Here is a 23,741-nt window from a genome sequence, read left to right as displayed (position 1 = left end):
AATTTTTAATATTTTGGGGAATTTTTTAAATTAAATTGATCAGGCCCATCTTTTGAAGGAATTTGCTTTAGATTTAGTATCTAATGCATCAGTTTATGTTTTCATTTCTTTTATCTGTAGAAGTTTTAATTAAGTAATATATAAGCACATTTTCATAAAATATTTACCAGTATATGGCTCATAGTAAAAATCTATCTTGATTCCCACCTAATTCTCCGCTGCCCGTGGGTAACCTGCATCTTAAGGTGATGTGTTTTTCCAGATCTTTTTCAGTGCATCACATATCTGTGTATACATGAAAAAGATGAAGGCTTCTGTATCTTTCTGTGTGGAGGTGTAATTTTTCTTTACCTAAATTGCATCGTGGCATACCTATTATTTTCAGCTTTTTTTTTTTTACCTGAAAGTGTCTTGGAGGTTTTTTCAGGTCAGTAGATGTGGACCTACCTCTTCTTTCTTTTTTCTTTTTTTTTTTAAGATGCTGCAAAGTAGTCTAGAGATTTGGCATTAAATCATCTATCTGTTGATGGATATATTTCCAATTTTTCTCTTTTAGAAATAGTGCTACAGTTTTTATTCTTTTTAAACTACGTGGTATGTTGTTCTTGTTTTTTATTTAACCATTTTCCTACCTGTGGACATAAGGCTTTCCTCTCACTTTTTGCTGTTATAATCTGTACACTAGTGGACACACTTTTATATAAATCTTTACATTCCTGTGTATTTCATGTCTTTCAATAATATTCATAAAGGCAGAATTTAGCATTTTTGATAGATATTATCAGATTGGTCTTCAAAAAGTCTGTACCATTTTACACTCTGCCAGTCGTTTTTATAAGAATGACAGTTTCTCCATGCTTGGAAAACTGGATCACGTTAGTCTTTACATCTTTTTCAATCTGAGATTGAAAAATTGGATTTCTTTGTTTAATTTGCTTTTGAGGTTGCTAGTGAATTTGCTAATGAGGTTAAACGTCTTTTCATGTTATTAACGACTATTACTGACTATAACTTTTAATGTTATACTCTATGTATTATCTCTGTCAATTATATGTCTTTGTCCAAATGCCTATTACAGTTGTGCTCTGCATAACGATGTTTTGGTTAATGATGGACTGCATATATGATGGTGGTCCCATAAGATTAGTACCATATAGTCTAGTGTGTAGTAGGCTCTACCATCTAGGTTTGGTGTAAGTACACTCTGATGTTCACACAATGATGAAATGGCCTAACGTCACATTTCTCAGGATGTGTCCCTGTCGTTAAGTGAGATGTGAATATAGATTTTTCTTTTCTTTCTCATTTGTAAGAGCTTTTTCTATATCGTGTATGTTAATTCCTTGTTATATGTTGCAAACATTTTCTCCCAGCTTCCCAGTGTAGAGCACAGTGTGCTTATATAGTAGGCACTCAGTAAATATATTGTTGAATAAAATACACAAAGTCTATTGTTTGTCATTTAATATGCAGTGACTTTTGTGAAACAGAAATATTACATTTAATGTAGACAAATCTGATTGTCTTTTCCATACGGCATCTAGGATTCCTGTGATGCCTAGAACTCCTCCACCATAAGATTTTAAAATTGTTCTATGTTTTCTTCCATTACTTTTACAGTTTATTTTTTAAGCTTAGATATTTAATCTATCTTGAGTTTTTATTTGTATATGATATGTAGTGAACACCTATACCAGTTAAGGTTAGTTTGGGCTGCATATAACAGAAATACAAAACCAGTAGCTTAAATTAGGTGCATTTCTCTGTCACATCAAAGAGGTCAGAGGGTGGTCATTCTGTGGTGTCTTTGAGAATCTAGGCACCCATCTTTCTGCTTTGCCTTCCTTGGTGCCTGGCTTCTGTTTTAAAATGCATGTGCCTCTCAGCTGAGCCAGCTCGCTGTGAGCAGCCTCACCAAAAGTCCTATCCAATATTGCTGCCCAATTCCATTGATCAGGACTCAGTCCTATGGCTATTCCTGGTTGTAAGCTAAATACAACCATTTATGGCCAAGAGCTACAAAAGCAAAAAACTACTCGAGAGAAGCCGAGAATTATAGTACAGTTTTTTGCATTTGTGTTCATATACCTAGCTTAATTGACCTGATGACCAGTGGCATACAGGATGACAGAGCTATAGAGGACTGCAGTATTTTTAGCCTAGGAAGGAGAAAACAAAATATAAGTCACCTGCAGGAGACTGCGAGCAAGATTGAAATGTAGTCTTCCAGCAGGGTGTGTTGCTGCACTAGTAAATTCAGGGTTCTGTTGTTAAGAGAAGGGTGAGAATGGATATTGAGGTAGGTAACTAGCAGTGTTTCAGATGAATATCCAAATTATTTCAACGTATAATTATGTATATACCTATATATGCCTTAAACTTTATTTCATTACTTTGCAGTGTTAATTCTGCCACTTAACTGCATCCAGTACAATGTAAAATTCAACAATTGAAAATTTTATCTCTGTGCTTACCTTTCTTATTTTGGTTTATTCTCATTTTATAATTGTTTGCTTAAGTTTTCTCAGAAAAGCATCCTTTCGAGTCTCTTTAAAAAGTATCTTTGGGTATCTCTTTTGTTTCTTTTTTGTTGAGTGCACAGCCTTTGAAGATAACACTTATGAGCTTATTTGTTAAATCATTGATATCCTTGATGTTTTCTATGAAACCACTAGGATTTCTCAACCTCGGTACTATTGACATCTTGGGCTGGATAGTTCTTTGCTGGGGGGCTGTCCTGTGCATGGCAGAATCTTTCACAGCATCCCTGGCCTCCATGCACTAGATGCCAGCAACATAGCTCACTCTTCACCCCACTCCCCAACATGTGACATCCAGCAGTGTCTGCAGACATTACCAAGTATCTGTAGGAGCCAAAATTGCCCCTGATTGAGAACCACTGCTCTAGTTACAGAGGTAACTGTTACCAGCATCCCTGAAGAGAAGAAGCCTTGATTACTAACATCTAACTGGAAATATTTGTTTACCGTTGTTGAGCTTCTGCTTAGATCCAGGCAAGCTGACTTTTCAAGATCCCTTCTAACTTTAATTACCCTATGATTAATCCTTTTTTATAATATGATTTATGTCGATTATTTTTTGTGATTCTTATCATCTATAATAGATTTGGGAGTTTTTTGGGCTTACTGTTTTGCAGTAAGTCTGTAATATGAAGTACAAGGCACCAGTTGATGTGTGTGTGATACATAAGAGTCGAATGGGTAAGTTGCATTGGCTTCATCCACTAAGACACGTGAAAGTTGTGTCTGATGAAATGTTTGGTGACGTTTCAGCTTCCCAGATGCCTGAGAAGTCTCAGGAGAACCCAGTCAACTCCACGTGCGAAGCGTCTTTGAACATTTCACATGATACTTTATGTTCAGGTAAAATGATTTTCTTTTCTGTGATATATTTAAGCTCTAAGATTATTATAGTTTTTATATTTGGAATTTCTTATGATGAGAAGAACAGTTAAAAACTAGAATTTATGAATTTCACCCTGAATTAGGTCCTATAGTAAAAAATAAGTATAGTAATAAAATTAAGGCATGAGAAATCATGTGAGTTAAACCTCCTTTTTGATTCCTATAGTTTTTCTCCTAGGTATTTGCTTTGTTGGCACAGAATCCATTGCTTATTTTTTAAGAAACTTTTGATCTTATGTGAATTGCATGCAGTTTAATCTCCATATTACTGAGAACAGTAAAAGAGACAAGGAAAAATTGTTTCACACCATGTATAATGAAGTATGGAACAAGTTTCTGAATTCGGTCAGTGAAGTATGTATAGATCATCAAAGAATTTAGGAGACAGATGATTTCTGATTAGAAGCAAAAAGAATGTTGGTAACAATGAAATTAGAATTATATATTATACATATATATATTTTTCAATGTGGAAGCCCTGGTTTCGCTTTGAATGATAATTTTTCATGGTTGTAGCTTTCCTTTGGTTGTATCACATTTCTTATACTTTTCTCACCCAGCCCACAATAGGACCCAGATAAGTAGCAGTGACCCTAAAAGAACTGTGTTCAAAAGCGCTTGAAGTGTTGTGGAAGGTCTTACTATGAAAGCCACGACAGTGACCAGTCACAAAACAGGATCAAGGCATTGGGAGTTTATGCTAAAGCTTCCTTTTGATGTGCGGTTTATTCTTGTAATCTTTTTGGCATGTGTCGTAATTATTTACCCATTTATCTTAAATAATCTCCGTCTTTTTATTTCATACTTGCATCTGTTTCCTATAAGTTGGAAACGAGCGATAATAATAAGTAACTTGGCTTTCATTTTTACTGTGCCGTAGGCGGGTGTCTTCTGTGCTGGATCTCATTCAGTTCTCCCATTCGCCCTATGAAATAGGTGCCGTTGTTGTCCCCGTTTTCTCCCTGAGAAAACCAGGTCAGAGAGAGATCAAACAGCTCGTACAGGTCACACACAGTTTGTGAGAGCCCAGCCTGGGATGCGAACCCAGACAGTCCAACTTGAGAATTTACTCCATGACATGTCACGCTGCTTGTCAGCTTTTTGAAAAGTATGCTTAGCTTATTCAGCTGCTAAAATTAAAAAAGTGTCCTGTATTTCCAGCTATTGACTTGGCGGTGGCGTGGCCCCACCCTAGCCGGTGGGCTTCCCTCCGCTCTCTGGTGGTGGGCTCTTTTCTGCCTCTTAGAAGCAGAGCTTTAGTGGTTTCGGTCAGTAAGTTAGGACGCTTCCATTGCCTCCACTATTGTGTAGTTTCCATAAAGTGAGGTCCTCCGTCCAGTCAGCAGATGCCGAGGCCCTACTGGGGGAGCCAGGGCCAGGTTAGGGGCTTCAGATTCCAGAAAGTGGTGTTTCTGGAGCTTCGAGTCTAGTGAGAGGACAGACAGGCATGTAATCACGGTGTGATGTGACACCTAGTTTTATAAATTTAGGTGGAATTCTGTGTGACAAGACCTGGTGAAGTCAGTGGGAGGATTCAGAGATTTTGACATCCGAGGTGTGTTTTGAAGGAAGAGTGGGATTTATCTGTATTAAAGTGTGGAGGAAGGGTAAGGCCTGGAGGTGTAAATGCGTATACAGTTTTCAGGAGGTAGGTGGCAGCTTAGCATTACTCTTAAGAAATATATAAACTGTATGGGAAGTCAGAGCATTAAGATCTACCAGGTGCTTCACTTTTGAATATAAATATAATGCAGAGACTTCAGTGGAAGGCAGAGGAGTCACGGTGGGCTGCATTAAATTGTAGAAGGCTTCATGGAAGACTCCAACTTGGCATAGACCTGAAAGCAGTAGTTCTTAACTTTTAGAATTGTTGACCTCCTTGAGAATTTCATGACAAGTTGTGAATGCTCTTCATGGAAAAAAGGGCACATGCATATGAACATCCAGAAAGTGTACATAACACTTTTAGAGGTTTGTTACCTCCCTCCCCGCAACCCACATCCCATCTGATGCACACGTTGAAGCCCAGGTTCCCTAGTTAAAAATGCTGGCCTTAAAGGTGTCCTTAAGGGGAAACGAGAAGAACCAGGATGTGGTTAAAACTCTTCTTAACTCGGCTTAAAAAATATTACTTTATTGGTCAACTGAAAATTACTTTTATAATAATTTAAAACATGTTAAAAAGTTAATTCTTTATTAATATTTTCCAGATGAATCCTTTGCTGGTGGTCTACACTCATCTTTTGAGGATCTTTGTGGAAACTCAGGATGTGGGAATCAGGAAAGGAAAGTGGGAGGATTTGTTGATGAAATTAAAAGTGATAGATGTGTTTCGTCACCTGTATTGAAAACAAGTAGTATTCATGTATCAGCATCTCCTGGGTACGTCAGTCAATTAACTCCTCAGAAATTCATGAGTAACCTTTCAAAGGAAGAAATACATTGGCAGAGAGATCCTGTGGGTGAAATAGTCACCCCGGACACGAAGCATTCAGAAGGAATAACTAAGGAGGCATTTGATAAGAAATGTAGTTTGTCTCCTACGTTATCTGCAACAAAAGGCCACTCTCTGGGACAATCACGACCCAAGAGTTCCTCAGCAAAGAGAAGAATGACATCAGAGAACTTGCCTTCACCTCCAAAAGAAAAACTTAAGAGAAAGAGGTATAGCGGGACATCCACCATGCCAAAATTGCAGCTGTTTAAGTCAGAAAGCAGCCTGCAATTCAGGACCAGATCTGCTACCAAGACTCCTGACTGTGGGGAGTCCTCATATGATGATTATTTTTCACCTGATAATCTTAAGGAAAGGAATTCAGAGAACCTCCTTCCCGGGTGTCAGTCATCATCAAGGCCTGCCCAGTTCTACTGCAGAAGAAATCTTTCTAAGAGGGAGAGAACAACCGTCTTAGAAATGTCAGATTTTTCCTGCATTGGTAAAAACCCTGGATCAATTGGCATTACCAATTTAATAGCAAAAACCAGCTCCAGTCTTCAGAGACCTACAATTGATGAAAGAAATACAACGTTGGGTTTCATGGCTTCTGAGGGAGCATCTGCTGCTGGAGAAACTCCAGGATTTTGTGGACAGGCTGTCCCTCAGACAAGAGAAGACATGAGTGAAGATGGAAAAAGTATCTCTTCCTGTACCATCAGCGAACTCGCTCTTCAGAAAGCACGTGTAGCAAAGGAAGATCATGGGGATTCAACTCATTTGAAAGGCTGCAATAAAGAGATGCAAGAATTGATTGACGCACAAACCAGGCAGAAAGAAGATACTGCTTCTAAAATGTTGAATTCCTCTGAAGGTGAAACACAGAGTAATTATAAGCTAAATTTTGTAGGTGATTGTAATGTGGAAAAATCTACAGAAGAAAGTGAAAACTTACCCAGAGGATGTAGTGAAAGTATGTGAATCTCCTTTTCCAAGTATCTGTGTTATAGGAGTATGTAATAGTGCTTCCATCTTTCAAGTTTATCACAACTTGCATCATTAAGATATCTCTTCCCCCCTTTCTTTTTCCTTTAAAGAATGTGTTTGATATTTTCCAATGATGAATTGTTTAGGAATGGATGGCTTACTGCCGTATAGAATTTCTAGGCTCATTTTGTCAAACCTGTTGTTATGAATGCATTTCTCCAAGCCTTTTCCTTAGAGGTGAAAGAGTAAGTGATACCTTGTGTAATCGGCTCGAGTGGATGCTTTTCCTTGTTTCAATATAGCCTCTCACTATGACATGATTATTGTGCAACAAGGCATAGTAAAAGGGTTTTTGAAAATTCTCAGGTCATAACAGTGAGGCTGTTTATTTTAGAAGAGAAATTAAGGTTGTGTAAGCCGTTGATTCTATCAAGAAAAGAGGAGGTATGAAAAAGTAAATGTGGAAATATGTTACCAATATTTTACTTTTGAAGAAACTTTGAGCAATGTTATATGTAAAGAAATATTTTTTTAACATTTTTGCTCAAGTAAGAAGTTCATTATTGCAAGCCTTGTTTGACTTCTGTTTGTTTTGCTTTAAGCGTCTCATTTAAATAGATGTATTTCCATCTGTACTTTAGTTGTAACCATAGTAATGAGCTGTGTAATTGTAGCAAAAGTAGCAACAATAGAAACATTTTTTGCTTTCTGATTATAAGCACAAGCAGGTTTCAGCAAACAAAAGTGAAGAAATCTTGAAATTTAACCATCTTTACCTAAAGAGTGGGTTAAAATTTCAATAGCTACAAGTTTATTCTTCATCATTTCTCCTCTCTTTGCATAGTTTTAACCACCTTTTTCAGGATGGGGAAGTTAAGGGGGTTGAAATAATCACAGATATATTGCTTTTCTTTTCCTTGGGTATAAACTTCCCAAAACTGTCTCACAAAAGGAATTAATTTTGTATAATTTTTTTTACATTTGAGCTTTCTGAAAATATGTAAAGTTCGATAAGGAATTATATTTTATGTTTCTTTAGACTTAGTATATGTTTTCAAAATATTTATTTTAAAATCATGTCCACTCTTAATATAAAACAGTAGATGTATAGAATTGTTTTGGTAGTTAAGAATATCCTGTTCTTAAAGCTTATATTCTCATTCTTCTCAGTTTTTATCTTAGGTACTTTTTAAGCTTTTAATAATATTTAATGCACGCACATATAAATTAAGTGGAAAAGTTGGTTTCAGACAGTGTGGTGCACGCTGTAATGCCAGTGTTGTCGATCGAGAAAGAGTGGTCGTCCTCGGAAGCAGGTGTACGGCCTGTTCTAGTGTCCACGGCCAGTGTCCATGGCCCCCAGGGTCTGGGCTCCACGTGGTGGAGGCTGTCACTCAGTGTGGTGCAGGCAGGGCCCTGGTACTGAATGTCACTCAGAGGTGGAAACAGATATTCTCAGTGCCCTAATCTAAGGCTGTCTTCTCGAGTTGCCTGCCTTATTTTCTGTCATTCCGAAGAGAGAAATCATTGCATTTTCGGACAGGAAGAGACTTGCCTATTATCTAGCCTAAAGCTAACCCCTTTGTTTTATATTGATAAAATCAAGACCCACTGCTGTTTTAAATTCTCCCCCGTCAGCCCAGCTGGCATCCCACTGCTCCCTGGGAATCTACCACAGATAAAAACATACAGCCTGCATTTACCTTGGACTTTCCATATATGCTGAAGTTGTGGAGCAGTAAAAACTATTCTGTGTATCAAGCTGTACCTCTCCAAATCTTTTATATTGAAATAAAGGTCTATTTTCAATTTCTGTTTTCAGTTTACTTTTACTTGTTGCCATTGTTGATATCTAAGATAGATAGTGTGCAGTAAAGGTTGCAAGATCACGTTACAAAGAGACTCAGTGGTAGATGTTAATAGAACAAGAGTGGAGGGAGAAACTTTTTTTTTTTCTTTGAGGAAGATTAGTCCTGAGGTAACATCTACTACCAATCCTCCTCTTTTTGCTGAGGAAGATTGGCCCTGAGCTAATATCCCTGCCTATCTTCCTCTATTTTATATGTGGGACGCCTGCCATGGCATGACTTGATAAGTCGTGCATAGGTCCACACCTGAGATCCGAACTGGCAAACCCCAGGCCACCGAAGTGGAGCGTGTGAACTTAACCACTGTGCCACCTGGCTGGCCCCTAGGGAGAAACTTTTAATTTTGTTTTTTTTTTAATAATAATCTTTGAAATCATATTAGCCAATAATTTTTTCTTTTTAAACTTTTATTCTGAGTATAAACAGTACACAAATACATGCTCATTGCTGCAAAAATTGCTAAAAGGAGTCAAATTTCCCTGTCCCACTCTCCCACTTACTTCCTTTTGTTTGTTCCTTTAAGAACTGTTTGTTGTGCACCTCTGTGTCCCAGACACTCTTCCAGTTTCCTAGGGGATGGCAGAGAAGGAACCAACGTGCGCCCCTTGGTGAGGTTATGCTGTGGTGAGGAAGACAGACAGTAAGTGAATATATTAGCATGATGTCAGGGAGTGAGCAATGTGTGCTATAAAGAACCAGAGAGGTGCAGGTGGTTAGATGAGGTGGCCAGGGAAGGCTTCTCGGCAGAGGTGGCCTTGTGACTGCTGGCATCATGTTTCAGCTTGAGGAAACAGCAGTTGCAAGTGTCCTGAGGTGGAAGATGTTTGCAGGAACCACACGGAGGCCAGCGCGGCAGCGGCTCATTGGGCTGAAGGAAGACTGGGAGGGAACAGGGTCAGAAAGGCAGCCAGGAGCCAGATCCCTGACAAGACTTTGAGTTGTTCCCTTTTGAAGTGGAGCCGTTGGCGGGTTTTGAGCTAGAGAGTGGTCAGATGCGATTATGTGTTAAACATAAGCCTGGATGCTTTATGGAGAAGACGGTGTGAAGACAGTGTGGTTACCGTCAACAGCTCAGTGCGTTTCCTTCCAGACGTGTGTGTGTGGGGGGGGGGGGGGGGACGACGTACACAAATATACAGGTGCAAGTAGATGCATTAAGGAGATTTTTGTGTGTATGTAGAATTATCCTGTTGCCTTAAAATTTTCTTTTCAAAAAAATGACAGATATTTCCGTATTGGTATCGACAGATCAACTTATTTTTTTTTTTAGTATAGTCTGTTGGGTCAGTGCAGTTTTTCTGTAATGGGTCAGATAGTAAATATTTTAGGGTTAGTGGGCCAGGAGGCAAAATCAAGGTAGGTAGGTATTTAGTGAGAAAAAAGACGTTTTCACAAAGTTTTTATTGATGAAACTCAAGATAAAGTTGAGTACAATTTTTTGTAACACAAGTCTAATGAGAAGAATAGAATTTGGGGGGGGGAGTGACTTTTCACTTAATTGAGATTCAAATAGAGTATTGCCATCATCAAAATGGATTGCAAATGTTTATTAAGGCTGCCATGTAATAAAATTTTGTGTGATTCACCTTTGAAAATGCCTTTTCACACACACAGTTATTGCTAAATACTGCTGTCAGTCCATAAGCAGATAGTTTTCAGCTAGCACGTTGATTGCTTAGAAGGCACTTAGGGAATTCTATTAGATTCTTCTCTTGACAGGTGCCTTTTAGACGCCCTTTCTTAACAGATTAAGCACTTCCAATCAAGGTTAGGTAGACACTCTTCAATTGTGCAGTTAAGTGGATTTTAAAATAAATTACCTTTGCTCTTGCATCAAGGTCTGAAAAACGTTGCTGGAACTGTAGCTTGAGCACAGGAAAAACGTCCACATTAAATTTGCATAGGGATGGAGATCTCAACATCTTGTTTTAACTTGTGACACACAGGACAGGAAGTGTATAAAGCTGCCTGATGTTACTCATTTGTCGAAATATCTTCCCACCTCCCATGGCACTGCTGACTGCAGCCCTTCTGCCCACCACCTCAAGTCAGCTTTAATTGCCAACACATAAAGCTGACTGGTTGTCCTGCACTAGTGCATAGCCTGGCCCCTAGCAGTTCCTCAGTGATGAAGGGAGCTGAGTGGTTCCACCGGTGCCACATGGCCGTTGGCAAAAGCAGAAGCCAATCGTTTCCACACCCACGCCCTCACTCTTGTCCGTGGTTTAGTCGAGATTTTCTCTGCTGTGGATGATGAAATTTTACACATCAGCACAGACGTGTGCCTTATCTAAACAATTTGGCTGTGTCCAACAGTTAGGTTCTTTTTCATAGATAACAGTTACCAATTATTAGAGGTGATGAAGGTTAGCACTCTTCTGCCAGCTCTGTGTACCAGATCTTGCTGCAAGCAAGTCTCAGACACGCAGACATTTATTGAACAAACATTTACATTGGCAAGCAGATGGGAAATGGTCCCCCAAAGAGACCTACATGTGGAGGCCCAGGCCTCCGTTCTTTAGGTTGACTGTCCGTACCTTATCTGAAAGGTTTCCTGGAGGCAGACAATATTCTAGGGCTAAATTTCTGTAAACTTAGTGTCAGCTTCAAGCCACCAGATACCTTGACCCTGTAGTTTCTCATAGGACCATTTAGGGCTCGGGCCTTGGATCTCACCCCCAGGCACACCAGCTATGGCTTGTGTAGACTTTTATGCCTTATTCATGCTCGAGTAAGGGATGGCCCTGTAATATTTTAACCCATCTCATTTTCTGGAATCCATGAATTTAACCAATGAGAAACTATTTCTGACATCCGTGATGCTGATTAACAAGCTGGTGATGTCACCAATTATAGCTCTTTTCTTTCATCTAATTTGCCAGTTTGGGAAGCATCTAATACTGTGCAGGAGGATTCATAGGAGTTGTCTCTGGACTGTGTGGCTTTTTTTGTTCACTTGTTAGCTGACCTCTCCTGGAGTGGCTGCTTTTGATGGGGATGAACTGGCACACAGGCCTCATCATGCAGTCTATGCTGAAGTATTTAAACTACTTGACAGCCTTCATACACAACGTTTTTCTGTCCTAGTGCATTAATCCCTTTGAGGGAAAGGACACATGATGTCTGTGCCGACTTCGGTTGGTTGGTGGCTTGCCACCCTGGGTTGGGGAGGATTATGAGGCTTCATCCTGGCTTTGAAGGAAAAAGTGACGTGGCAAATAGTAGTGTCTGCTTAAAGAAATGATACGGTTCAAGATGGGATTTATTTGGATCGTGTTTTTATTTAGTTAATGAAGAATTATAGACAAAAATGCTATAGTTGTCTAAAGGGTGCATTTTTGTATATTCGTGATTCATAATCCCAAGGCAGAGAATTGCTTTCATAATTTCCCATGTGTTTTGTAGCCATATGAGAGAGTTTGATAATCTAATTGATGTATTTGATAAATCTCATTGAAATCATCAGGAGGTATACCGTTTTAAAAATTGAATTAATTAAAAATATTTTATATAGGTTTTATAAGAACCAAACCCATCCATTCATAGGCACTTAGATATTCTATCTGGATATTTTGTATAGTCTGAGTGTTTCTTCATTCAAGAGAAAGTATAAATTACTATTGTAGCAAATAGATATACATGTATCTGTATTCCTAAATACTTTAAATTGAAGAGTAATTGTTGCCTTTTTTGTTAATTCAAGTAACATACACAGTGTTTTCAGAAGAGTGTTGCTACCCTTTTCCCCAGAACCTTCCAGTCCATTATTCACTCGAGGTGAGCAACCTTGACAGCTCAACGTAGCTTAACAGGGAGGCTGGCTACAAGGAAGATGTTACAAACTATTGATTATTTGATTGGTTGATTTGTTCTTTCATTTGTTCATTCATTTTTCATTAATCATTTGATTACTCTGCACCTACTATGTCCAAGGTATTGGGATAAACACAAGGGCGATAAGGTTGACAAAACTCTGTCCCTTTCCCTTAAGGAGCTTAGACAAGTAGGGAAGATAGAGTCAAGATAATCCATATGGAAGTATCAGGAAATTCGAAAGACGGAGCGAGGACCCCAGTGAGAAAGGCTACATAGTATTACAACTAGTTTACATATTTAAAACCCATATTTTACTTCTCTACAAGGATTGCAAAGGAAAAAGTTCTACATTTATCGAAGATCGTGATTAGATTTTATTTTTGTTCGTAGTTAACAAAGTAAACTTGATATTTTATCAGATGATTAAAAAAATACATATATAATTTTTTGTTGACTGAATTTTGTTTGTATAGAACTTGCACACATCCCCACATCCCAAAAGTATATATGGAAAGGAGTTTTTCCAGGTGTCTTTTAAGGTGCTCCACAGTCTTAAGATTCTGCACTCTACATTATTCTTAAATAATTCATTATTCAGATTTTAGGGGCTCAGAAGAATTTTCCCATTGGGATAATGTTAAAATTTTGCATATGCTTTTATATGTTAGAAGTATAGATTCTTAAGTCAACCTCCAGAAGCCTTTTTCATCTTTGATGTAGCAGATCTTGCAGAATGCCTTGTACTAATAAACATTAATTGCTTAAATATATTATTCGTACTAGTGTTATTAGCCTTAATTCTGTGTCTTGGAAGTAGGAAAGTCAGAGATGTGCAGGAGGATAGATGTTGGAAACAAGTTTAATTTCTTAGGCCTCTGGCCTAGATGAAACTTTAATGTGGACCAAGCTTCTATTGAGAAATTTAATGGTTTTCTCAGCATCCAGTCCTCTCTCTCCCTTTCCTAGCATTTAACTTACGTGTCTTTGCTGCTTCTGCTTCCAAAGTGGCCTTCCCTCAGTATCAAAGCATTTTCTTACTCCTGCTTATGTCCGTTGAGTGATTAAAGGGAGTGAGAGGTGAATGAGTCAACTTTCTAACCTTCCTTGATGTGTTTGCATTTTGATGATATTGTTAACTCAAACAGATTTCTCAAATAACTGGTGAAATTTCAGGCAGTATAACAAGGATAAAAATTCTGGGGCTGTGAGGTTGTTTTCTCTCTGTATCTGATCACTTTTTGTAGACAATGAATCACTTCTATGATGAAAATGAAGGGTGAGAGAGGAGTCCAGTATTTATGACTGATGAGTAGATGGTTGGTAAAATTCATCAAGCTGGGATATGTTGAAGGACGAACAGCTACAGGGTAGACCAAGGGCGTGGCAGTTGAAATTCCTCTGAGACAGTCAAAGTAGCTGTCTGTTAGGTAGTTGGATCTGTCAAGCCGTACCTCAGCTAGGAGGGAGGTCTTGGCAAGAAACATCGAATGAGGACTCTTCAGTAACGGATGACTTCATGGGATGTGATGAAATCACCCTTGGGGAGTGAGAAGAGAGCTGATGATGACCCCGGGAAACTGCAGCACTTCAGGAGTGCGCACAGGAAGAGTCATGGAGAGGTGGGAAAACCAGGAAGGTGGGCAGTACACGTTTGTTACTGAGCTACGGCAAGGCATGAAGTCTGGCTGCTCTCTACCAAGTGCTATCGGAATTACCTTGTGCTTTCAGCTGCTTTTGGTTTACTGATAACATCCTTAAAACATGGTACATTACTGTAGCTGAGTTTGTAAAATGCTGTTTTAACATAACCATATAAGAAATCATTTACTTACATCATTTTGTGACTGCATGATTTGTAAATTTGTGAAGACGTGTCATTAACAATATCAGTCTGTGTTAAGTTTTAAAAGCTTATGATGTATTTTCTAGAGCTTTATGTTTACAAAATGCCCTACAAAGAACTGAGGCAAGTGGCTGTTATAGAACCGTTTTTGGCATGATACACTAGGAAGCTGCAAATTTATTCATAGTTCACTAACAGGGAGCAATGTATCCCAAGTTATATCTTTAGTCCACTGTTTTTCTTGTTTTGATACACTCTTGCTTTAAGTGAACATTTATTTAAAACGGAAATTAAATCTATACTTGGTACAATTAATATTCTAATCTTTTAACCACTTTTAGTCTTAGATCTTAAGGGTGAAGAAACAGGTTGCACCTATGTCCTGCCTAGGGGTTAGGAATTCTCAGCATTTTCAAAAAGTAGCCCTTACATGTACTGGAATGTAATGTGTAGATGATAGATAGATGGATAGATAGATAATCTTACCTTCAAAGTGAGTAAAAGTGAGAAACTTAGCATAACAAAGGTTTTTATCCTAGAAAAACTGTCAGCCACAGAATACCCTTTCACATGGCCTACTAACCCATCTGCTCCAATTAAGGTCTTTATTTAGCTATCACTGGGACTGTCAGTGGGTCTGGGCATTCATCTGGGAGTGAAATAGGACTGAGAGAGAAGTGAAATACAAGTCAAGTATATACTGTTGCTGAGGAGATAGTGGGATCAGCAAATGATTGGTTTGAGTCTCCAAAGGGATCCAGTATTAGGATTTATAGGTAAAGAGTATTGGTTCTTGGTTTAGAACTTGACCTTAAAACATTTCTAGAGCACAAGTTGCAAATAACAGCTAATTTGAATTCAAGAAAACATTGAACCATTGTTCTGTATTTTTTTCACTTAGATGGAACCCAATTTTTGAAAGAAGAGTTAAAAATTTCAAATCAGACCCTCCAAACTTGGTTATATCTGGTTTTCTCATAGCATCCTATTTTATTTGAAATATCTGCAAAACAGTCATTCTCATGTTTTATGATTTTAAATTTTTGATTGCACTTAAATTATTTGTGCCTTGCATTATATTCATTTATCTATGTCTACCTTGTCTATTGGTTTGTGAACTCCCTGACAATGGAGGCAATCTTTGTGCATCTTTGCATCTCCACTAGGTAGCCCCTGATCATTACATATTTGTAGGGAGGAAAGAGAGAGAGGAGGAGAACTGTATAAGGCAGTAGCAGTAGGTGAGTCAGTTCCAAGTACACGTTCCACACTTCATGGTGGGTTACTTGGGATTTCTACACCATTTACCATCCAAGGAAGCCTCATTTCACTTAATGAGTATCATCTTTTTGGTTTGTGTGTCTTCATGGTGAGATGCTGGTCTAAGGGGGAAATTTGTGAGGAGTAGAATCATCATCTATATCGTTTGTGGAGGGAAACCTGAAGCTTTGTGCTGGAGACTCTTTTCTAGAAAAACTCATACTGACCCCAAAGCTGAGATTACTTATTTCTTCTAATACAGAACTGCCTTCTCTGAGGAGCTGGTTTTTGTCAGTATGTAAAAATCTAGGAATTGAAGTTTGAATAGTGCTTAAGGTATAGGCATACGTTTTCCTGCATCATCAGTGGACAAACGGGATGCTGTAGAACGAGTACCTTGTGACCTCAGGCGAAATTGTTTCTGACCATCGAGTTGACTGAATTGCTTGGGATATTGGAGTGGAGTAAACTGGAAGTTGTAAATAGATCTCATGGAGCACGAAGTATGCAATATTTGTTTAGAAGGACTACGCTTTCGTGTTAAATTAGTATGCATAAATAAATGTAGTTTTAAAATCTTTGTTTGGCTTAAGTTGCATCCGTATTCAGTCCATGTCAAGTTCTAACTAGTCTTCATTCCGCTTGGATTTTAGGTGTTAAAAATGGACCAACAAGCTGTGATGTTTTAGATGGCCCACGTGAAGCCTTAAAGGACCTCATCAGATCTCAGGAGGAATCAAAGAAAAGAGGGAAAGGCCGAAAGGTTGGTGTATGAAAATATTAGTTTAAATTTTCCAGTGCTGCTACATCATAATGTCCTACTCTGGGTTAGTGAAACATAAACTCATCCGTCCAACTTGTATTTTACTTAAAAAATTAATTATGGGTGGATGTTGGAAAACTCTGACCATAAAACTGAGAGCGCTGGGTCACGTTCGGGACAGAGAGTTACTTTTGATGGAACAACCTTTGTGTCACTGCTTTTGCCAGTGCCTTTCTTGCTTGTAAAAATGCCAGCAGCTCAGCTGGAGCAGAGAATGCTGGTAGTGCCAGCAATTGTTGTTGTTTTATAAACTGAATAAACATTCACTAGGTAGGAGGTGAAGAACCCAAACATCTTTCATTTGTGAGCTAATCTAGGTTTGACCTCAAGCCATCAGAGTGAAAGGTTTTGATACTGACTCTCGGGAATACCCGCTTCTCCGTGCTTCAACTTTAGAACCTCGCTCTTCCTCCAAAACCGTACAACTCTCTCATCACACCGTAGGCTTGTGTGAATAATGCAGGGAGGATTTAAATTTTTTTGGTTCTTCAATGTCTGCTCTCATTGCCTAAATTTAAAATTTGCCCCTCATTGTCTTGTGTCTCATTTTCATGAGACCAAGGAAGTAAACTATAGTGAAACCTCAATTTCAAATGATAGGGAAACTGTACTGATAAGCAGTTAACAAATGGAAAAGGAGAACAGTGATGGCAAATAGAATCCACACTGGGCCTCGAGCTCCTGACATCAGGCCCACGCAGGTGAGCAGCTGCATCCACCTGAGGAAGAGAAACACGACTCCTTCCTTATGCTGGCAATGGTTACAAGAAGTTTAAAATACACAGATTTCAGGAATGTCTCTTATAACTTGTAGAAACTTAGATTTCTCTACTGATGCTTTCTGGTTTGTCTCAGAACAAAATGGAGCAGAAAAATGGAAAGGAACCATATTTCAGGTACAGCAACAGATTTGCAGGGAGAAGAATGGTCAAGGTCCCTCACGTGTGGCCATGTGACACTGAGGCTCTGGCGTCCTGTGTTCTGACTGTAGCAGCCGTCCCTGAGTCTGTTCAACTGTTTGTACCTGCCCCATCACATCCCAGTGATTGTGGTTTTGTAGAAAGCCAGGGACCCCGTGGTTGCTTTTGTATTTTGTTTCCCTGTGTCCCAGTATTCTTCCTAATTGCTGCACAGCCACTTAACCTTTTTCCATTGGAAAAAATAAAGGAAAAAAACCTTTTTGACATTCATTGAACTGATACTTATTAAACATGCACACTATTTATGTCCTGCCCTTTGGATGCATTCCATGGCAGTCTGCACACACCTCTGCTTTAGATCTCTGCACTTTATGATATTGTTTCCTACTTTCTGCCCTCCCGTGGATATCTTCTTAGAGAAGCACTTGTACCTACTCATCTCTGTTGTTTCAGTACTTGGTATTATGCCTGCGTTCGAAAAAAAGTGCCCAGCAAATATTGTTGGTTACTTGTTACCGTGAACAGACTCCACCCTGTGATCACAGCATGACGTTCAGATTTCTCATTTGCTCACTTTGGAAGTTAGTATTTCAGACATTTGACCTTGCCTGGTCTCTACGTGATGATACCCTTTATCTGATGAGCTGAGTTTCTAGAATGCTGGGTTAGAGACATGCAGTCTGGGTGGGGAACACTGTCCCTTCTTTCTTACGGAGCGTACGGCCTTAACGGGCATCTGAAATGGAGAAAAATACCTGTTTGGTTACCTCCCAGCGTTATTCTATGGCTCAAGCAATAAGCGCTGCACAAATGTGGAGTATAAGGTGATATCACTGTCATGAATACCAAGAAAGAAATAAGTGTCCAAAAAGGAAAACAACATGCAAAACAATATGTACACACGTGTATGCATATCTGCCTTCAACAGACATGCTCAGAAACAAAAATAGTGTAACAAGTTTAATTGTGGAACTTGCTCAGATTTGATTTAACTCTTGTTTTGAAAGCCTTTTAAATGTATTAGTAAACTTTCTGCCATCACAATTTAAAATGATAGACTATTATTACTAAAAGGGATCCATCACTTCTCGTTCTGTATGAGAGAATCACCTGGAGGATTTTTTAAGTGTGCAGATTCTCAGTCCTACTTGAGACCTGCTGGGTCAGCATTCTCAGGCCATGTGTATGTCATAGCAATGGGCTGCTGACCAGCTTCTGAAAGCCACCGATCCTGTACAACCCCCTTCTTTACAGGAAGGACACCAGCACTGAGAGAGGGGACATAATTCGCCTAGGCATCCTACCTTGCTCATAGCAGATGGGGTGAGAACCCAGATCTCCTGTCTTCCACATGGCAGTCTTCCTAATCCATTTCTTGTCCCTGTTCCCCACACAGCCTTTTCTCTAATGAATCAAGAGCTTGTGACGCCTTAGGACAGTGGTTCCCGACTGTTGCACGTTGCAGTCACCTGGGGCTCTGTATCCGATACAGATGCCTGGGTCACACTCCCAGACGTCTGATGTCATTAATATGAGGTGCACCCTGGGCACAGGGTTTTTACGAGCTCCTGAGGTGATTCTAATGTGAAGCAAAGTTTGGAAACCACTTTTGTGCCTTAGGGACTTTGTCTAGTGTAGTTTAAACAAATAATTTATCCTGGAAAAAGTTTTGTTCCTAAACACTCTTCATATAAACTATTTTCACTGTTTAGACTCTTTTAAAACAATGGCAAAAGCTTAAAATCCTGATTTGCTTGCTTACGGATCAAGTGATTTAGAAGTGCAAATTTAGATAGCAATATAGAGAGATGAATGGTCATGGTTTATTATTGTACAGGTTGAAATGAAAAATGATAGAAATTTCTTAAAGTGCATTTTAGGTTTTGAAGAAACAGCTTCCCCGCACTTTAAGATCCTTGCATGTGGGTGTGGGGAGAGGAGTTTACATTGATATCTTATGTTGTAGTAAGTCACAAAGGCACGAAATTTAGTGTCCTGGTATTGAGTCTACTCCGGAGTTGTAGAAGGGTTGTATTGATGAATTAAAGAGAAGTTTCTGATCTGTAACTTACAAATAGAGTGGTACTCCAGAGAGTTATGACAGTATCTCTATTGTTGCCTTTTTTCCCACTGAAACTAAGATCTTACCTGCTTATTTTTGTTCCTTATTAGATTTCAAGATGACCCACGTTAAACTGAAATTTGAGACTTTTTTAGCATAGTCATGTTTTTATGTAAAAGCATACATGAGAGGATTAGATTCTATCAAGCACAAAAATTGTTGCCATTTCCTAAAGAGTATCTTGTAATTGAATTTGAATGTTGAAAAAAAGCAAGTTTGCAGGAAATATCTTTCATCCGCTAATTATTAAAGCGCCTGCCTCCACTGAAATGGAGAATGCTGATGTCTGGAGTTATAGGGTCGGCGTTTTTGTGTTTTCATGTGGGAGCTAGCTTCCATGCTGTTTCTGTAGTAATGAAAGTGGTTTGAAACTCCATTGTGTCCCTGTGACCCTGGTGATCTTTGTTTTTTTTAATCTCAAACTTGAAGTAGCATATACAGGTAATGTGCTATCTGGGAAGCCCTGCAGAGTAGGCCTGATGAGAGCTGTTAATCCTGAATTCTGTGTGATATGAAGGTGTGATGGTCAGAGAGATGGGAAAGCGTGGAGCCTCTGGATAGGGATCACAGTCTTGATGGAAGGTGTGGCCTGGGAGTGGTTGCTGGTGCTGCAGAAAGAGATGCTGACGTCAGCCCCGGCAGGTTCTCTGCTGATTTTCCTCCTCTTGGTTTTCTGTAGGGTTGCTGCGATCGTTATGCCCAATTCTTGTTTTTGTTGTTTTGGTCTCCTGTAGGGTGGCAGGACTTCGTGCCTTTGATCTGCTGTGGAGAATTCTCTCTTCTCTTTCCTCCACTCCTGGGACTTCAATTACAAGTGTCACCTTCGCCTTCTCTGCCCCATTCCTCATGACTTGTTATATTTCCATCCTTTTGTGTCTCCTTATTTCATTCTGCATATTCTCTATTGATTTCTTTTCCATTTCACGTTTCTCTCTGTATGTGTCTATTCTGATGATAAACCTGAATATTGAGCTTTAAAATTTCATTTATTATATTTCTCAGTTCCGTAATTCTATTTGGATGATTTTTAGTCATTTCCAGTTCTCTGCCAAAATTATTAATCTTGTCTTTATTTCTTTGAGGATAATTAGCATATTAATTTTGAAGTCTATGTCTGATAACTCCATTTTATGGTTCCCCTTAGTTTCTGTCCTTATTATCTGTTATTTCTCTTAGTTTTCAGTCATATGTTCCTCTAATATGCCTGGTTATTTTTGATGTATCTTCCTTCCAGGAATGGAGACGATTTGAAGTTGGTCTTCTGTCTCTGTGAAGCCAGCTATCCCCAGGGGAAAATGGGCCTCAGATGCTGGCCTTCTCCTCCTCCCACAATCCGCCTTCTTATCAGCTTGGCAGTGTCTGCAAATAGCTGGGTTTTGCTTGTTTGTATCTTGTCTGGCTTTGCTAATTATTCACAGTGGGGGATTTTTCTGAACTACTCAGTCTACCATTCCTGGAAATGATGGGTGAATTTTAACGGCCTTTAAAAAACAAAACTTCTCTAAGTAGAGACAGGATAAATCCTTTTCTGAGAAAAGAGCAATGAGAGACCAAGTCCACAGGAAGGATTTTTAAGATGAACATTCAAGTCACTGGTTGCAAAAGATGCATTCAGCAGCTCTTAAAGAGTGAAAACAAATATAATTCAGTAAAGAATTATAGAATCTCAGAGCTACAACTTCTATTAGAGGTTTTTTGGCTTAATACCCACTTTTAGTGGGAAAAGTCACTTTGCAAATCAGTGCGAAACTATCTTTTTTAGACATTACTTTAAATATATCTTTATAAGTTTGTTGAATCTTTTTTATATTGGGAATCCAGTTAAGCAGTTTCATTACCTCTGTAATCTTAGCTTATAGTATCTAGGTCATTGACAAGGAAAGATATTTCTCCCATATTTTCAGAGGGAGAAATATTATGACAAATCTTAACCTATTTTCTTTGTTGCTTGTTTAATACTGTCAGACATAGAGTCTGAAAAAGCTAAATATAAGATTAATGCTAGTACGATGGTAAATGTGTATGAAAATGTTTTTTTCTCCAAAGTTTTTTTGTTTCTTCTACTTCTCTTATTTTTGTTATTGTTCAAAATGCTGATTATTATCCTCAGCAAAATTTTTCTCTTAAGGTAAGTCATCAACTGGACAGCTTTTCATAAGTGGCTGTGTTTTCAAATCTCATTCTGGAGCTCTCTCTGCCAAGCAAGATTGTCCCACGAGAGGGAAAACTGTGGGTCAGAGCACAGAAAAGTTTACAGCTGGTTTTCATAAGCTCGGAAGCTGAGAAAGAAATGAAGGACCAAATACTTCGTATTGGACAGTATACTTATTTTGACAGTGGTTAAAAAGAGAAAGAAAAGACACCACACACCAAATCAAATGCTTAAATTTCTACAAGTTTCTTAAATGAATAGAAAACGAATGATGAATAATAGCTTACATATATTCTAATAATTGTTGGTTCTCACATTTTTACTAGGATGTGAGCACTTTAGGACACAGACTGTTGTCCTATTCATCTTTTAGAACTCAGCACAACACAGTACCACACACAGAATAGGTGTTCAGTAAATATTTGCTGAATGAATAAGAGATATGCATTAATTTCCATTCTGCTTTTTGAGTGAATATGTTATACATTTCTGTTGCTTTTAGCCATCACACAATAATGTCATAGTCATCATAATATACCCAATTTATTTTTGAATACTCTTCCTAAACTTGGAAAGTGGTCTTGGGTCAGTGAAAGAAGGAACGTTTTACATTGCAATGCATTGCTGCTAAAAGCCTTGGCTCCTGAGCCAGATTCCCTGGGTTCAAATCCTACCTCCACTACATCCTGTTCTATCAGGTCAAACAAGTTCCTTAATATTTCTGTGTTTCTGCTTCCTCAGATTTAAGACGGGCAGAACAACAGTGCCAACTTCAAAGGGTTTGTGCAAATTAAATGAGTTGAAACATTGCAAACAGTTGAAGATGATACCTGATATCTAGAGCCACTCAATAAATGTTAGCTATTTTTTCCAGCACAAATGTGGGTGAAAATTATGTCTACATATTGACTGTCCTTTGTTCTGTAGCTATAAATCATGGTAGGCTGGGTCTCAGTCGCTCCCCGCTTTCCTGCCCTCCAGAGACTGCCGTGTGTCTTTAATGAAAATGGCCCCTCAGAGTTCCAGAATGGTCCAAACTAGGTCTCTTACTGGATTTATTGATCATGTTCATGCCTGGGCCAAAGCAGGATCTCTTTGCCTAGGAGGGTATCTTTGAAAAGCTCCCACATGGCTCTGAAATGATAGTCATCCTACCAGTGACAGCCTCCGTTATAGGAGTTAGATGGAGCCACAGCTCTTTAAGCCATTAGCATGGAATTATTCCCTGTCACCTCACCCAGGAGGCAGGAGTCATGGTTTTTGTAGTCAGTGATTCCTGCTTTGGTGATTTGCATCCTCAGAGTTCCTGACAAATACTTTCTTCTTCTCTAATATCATTCGAACCATCTGAAAATAACCGAACTCCGTCAGTAGACTTATGCAAGCTGTACATAAGGTGCTGATTGTGACTACTAATAGCAGCCATTCCTTGAGTACTATGACTTCTTTTCAGATTGAGTTTCTTGTTTTGCCGTCACATGGAGGTGCTGAAGGAAAGTATATTTCAGAGAGCTCTGCTTATTGATGCCTTTATTGCAGAGGCAGTAGATTTGGAATGACAGATTATTTTGGGTCTGGTTTCTCCAAAGAAGGAACCTTCAGTGGAGAGAAGATAGAAGGGTACCAGTGGTGCAAAGAAGAAATCCTGGGCAGGAAGAGAGGCCTTGAGAGGTCTAATCCATGCGCAGTTTGGATGGGCTCTCCAGGGGCAGAGAAGAAGAGAGCTGGAGGGAGATAGAAGCCTTCTTGAATAAAGAAAATAGAGTTTTGGAGCCACTTTTCATTTAAAACAGATTATTTTCCCTAGTATCTCCTCTCCTCTAAAAGGTCCCTGAATTGGCGACTCTAATATTTTATGAATGTGCTTTCACCATTTGCAGTAATTCCAGGACTTTGGCTGTTTGCCATTAGACAGTGTGCTTGGCTGGGAGCATACAATCTTGTGGGTAGTTTTGTTTTTAAGTTTAACTTTGAAGTTGAAAGAGCAGTGACTCATCCAAATGACAGGTGATATTTATTTTGCTTCTTGAAAATTCAGTGTGAGTGTGTTGTTGTTACTCGCTTAGGGGAATTGCCACACTTCCTCGAGGA

General features: G+C 38.9%; 1 protein-coding gene across 1 annotated transcript in view; it reads left to right on the top strand.

The window, feature by feature from the left end:
• Positions 1-23,741, top strand: part of MCPH1 (microcephalin 1) — a 233,726-nt gene that overhangs the window by 36,052 nt on the left and 173,933 nt on the right. The window contains 3 exon segments of the mRNA XM_046648531.1: positions 3,294-3,383; positions 5,636-6,832; positions 16,287-16,396. Of these exon segments, the coding sequence (XP_046504487.1) occupies positions 3,294-3,383; positions 5,636-6,832; positions 16,287-16,396 (1,397 nt within the window).

This window comes from Equus quagga, chromosome 22 (genome assembly GCF_021613505.1).
Source record: "Equus quagga isolate Etosha38 chromosome 22, UCLA_HA_Equagga_1.0, whole genome shotgun sequence".
Taxonomy (NCBI): Eukaryota; Metazoa; Chordata; class Mammalia; order Perissodactyla; family Equidae; genus Equus; species Equus quagga.
The sequence above is the reverse complement of the archived record's forward strand: the minus strand, read 5'-3'. Positions and strand labels throughout refer to the sequence as shown.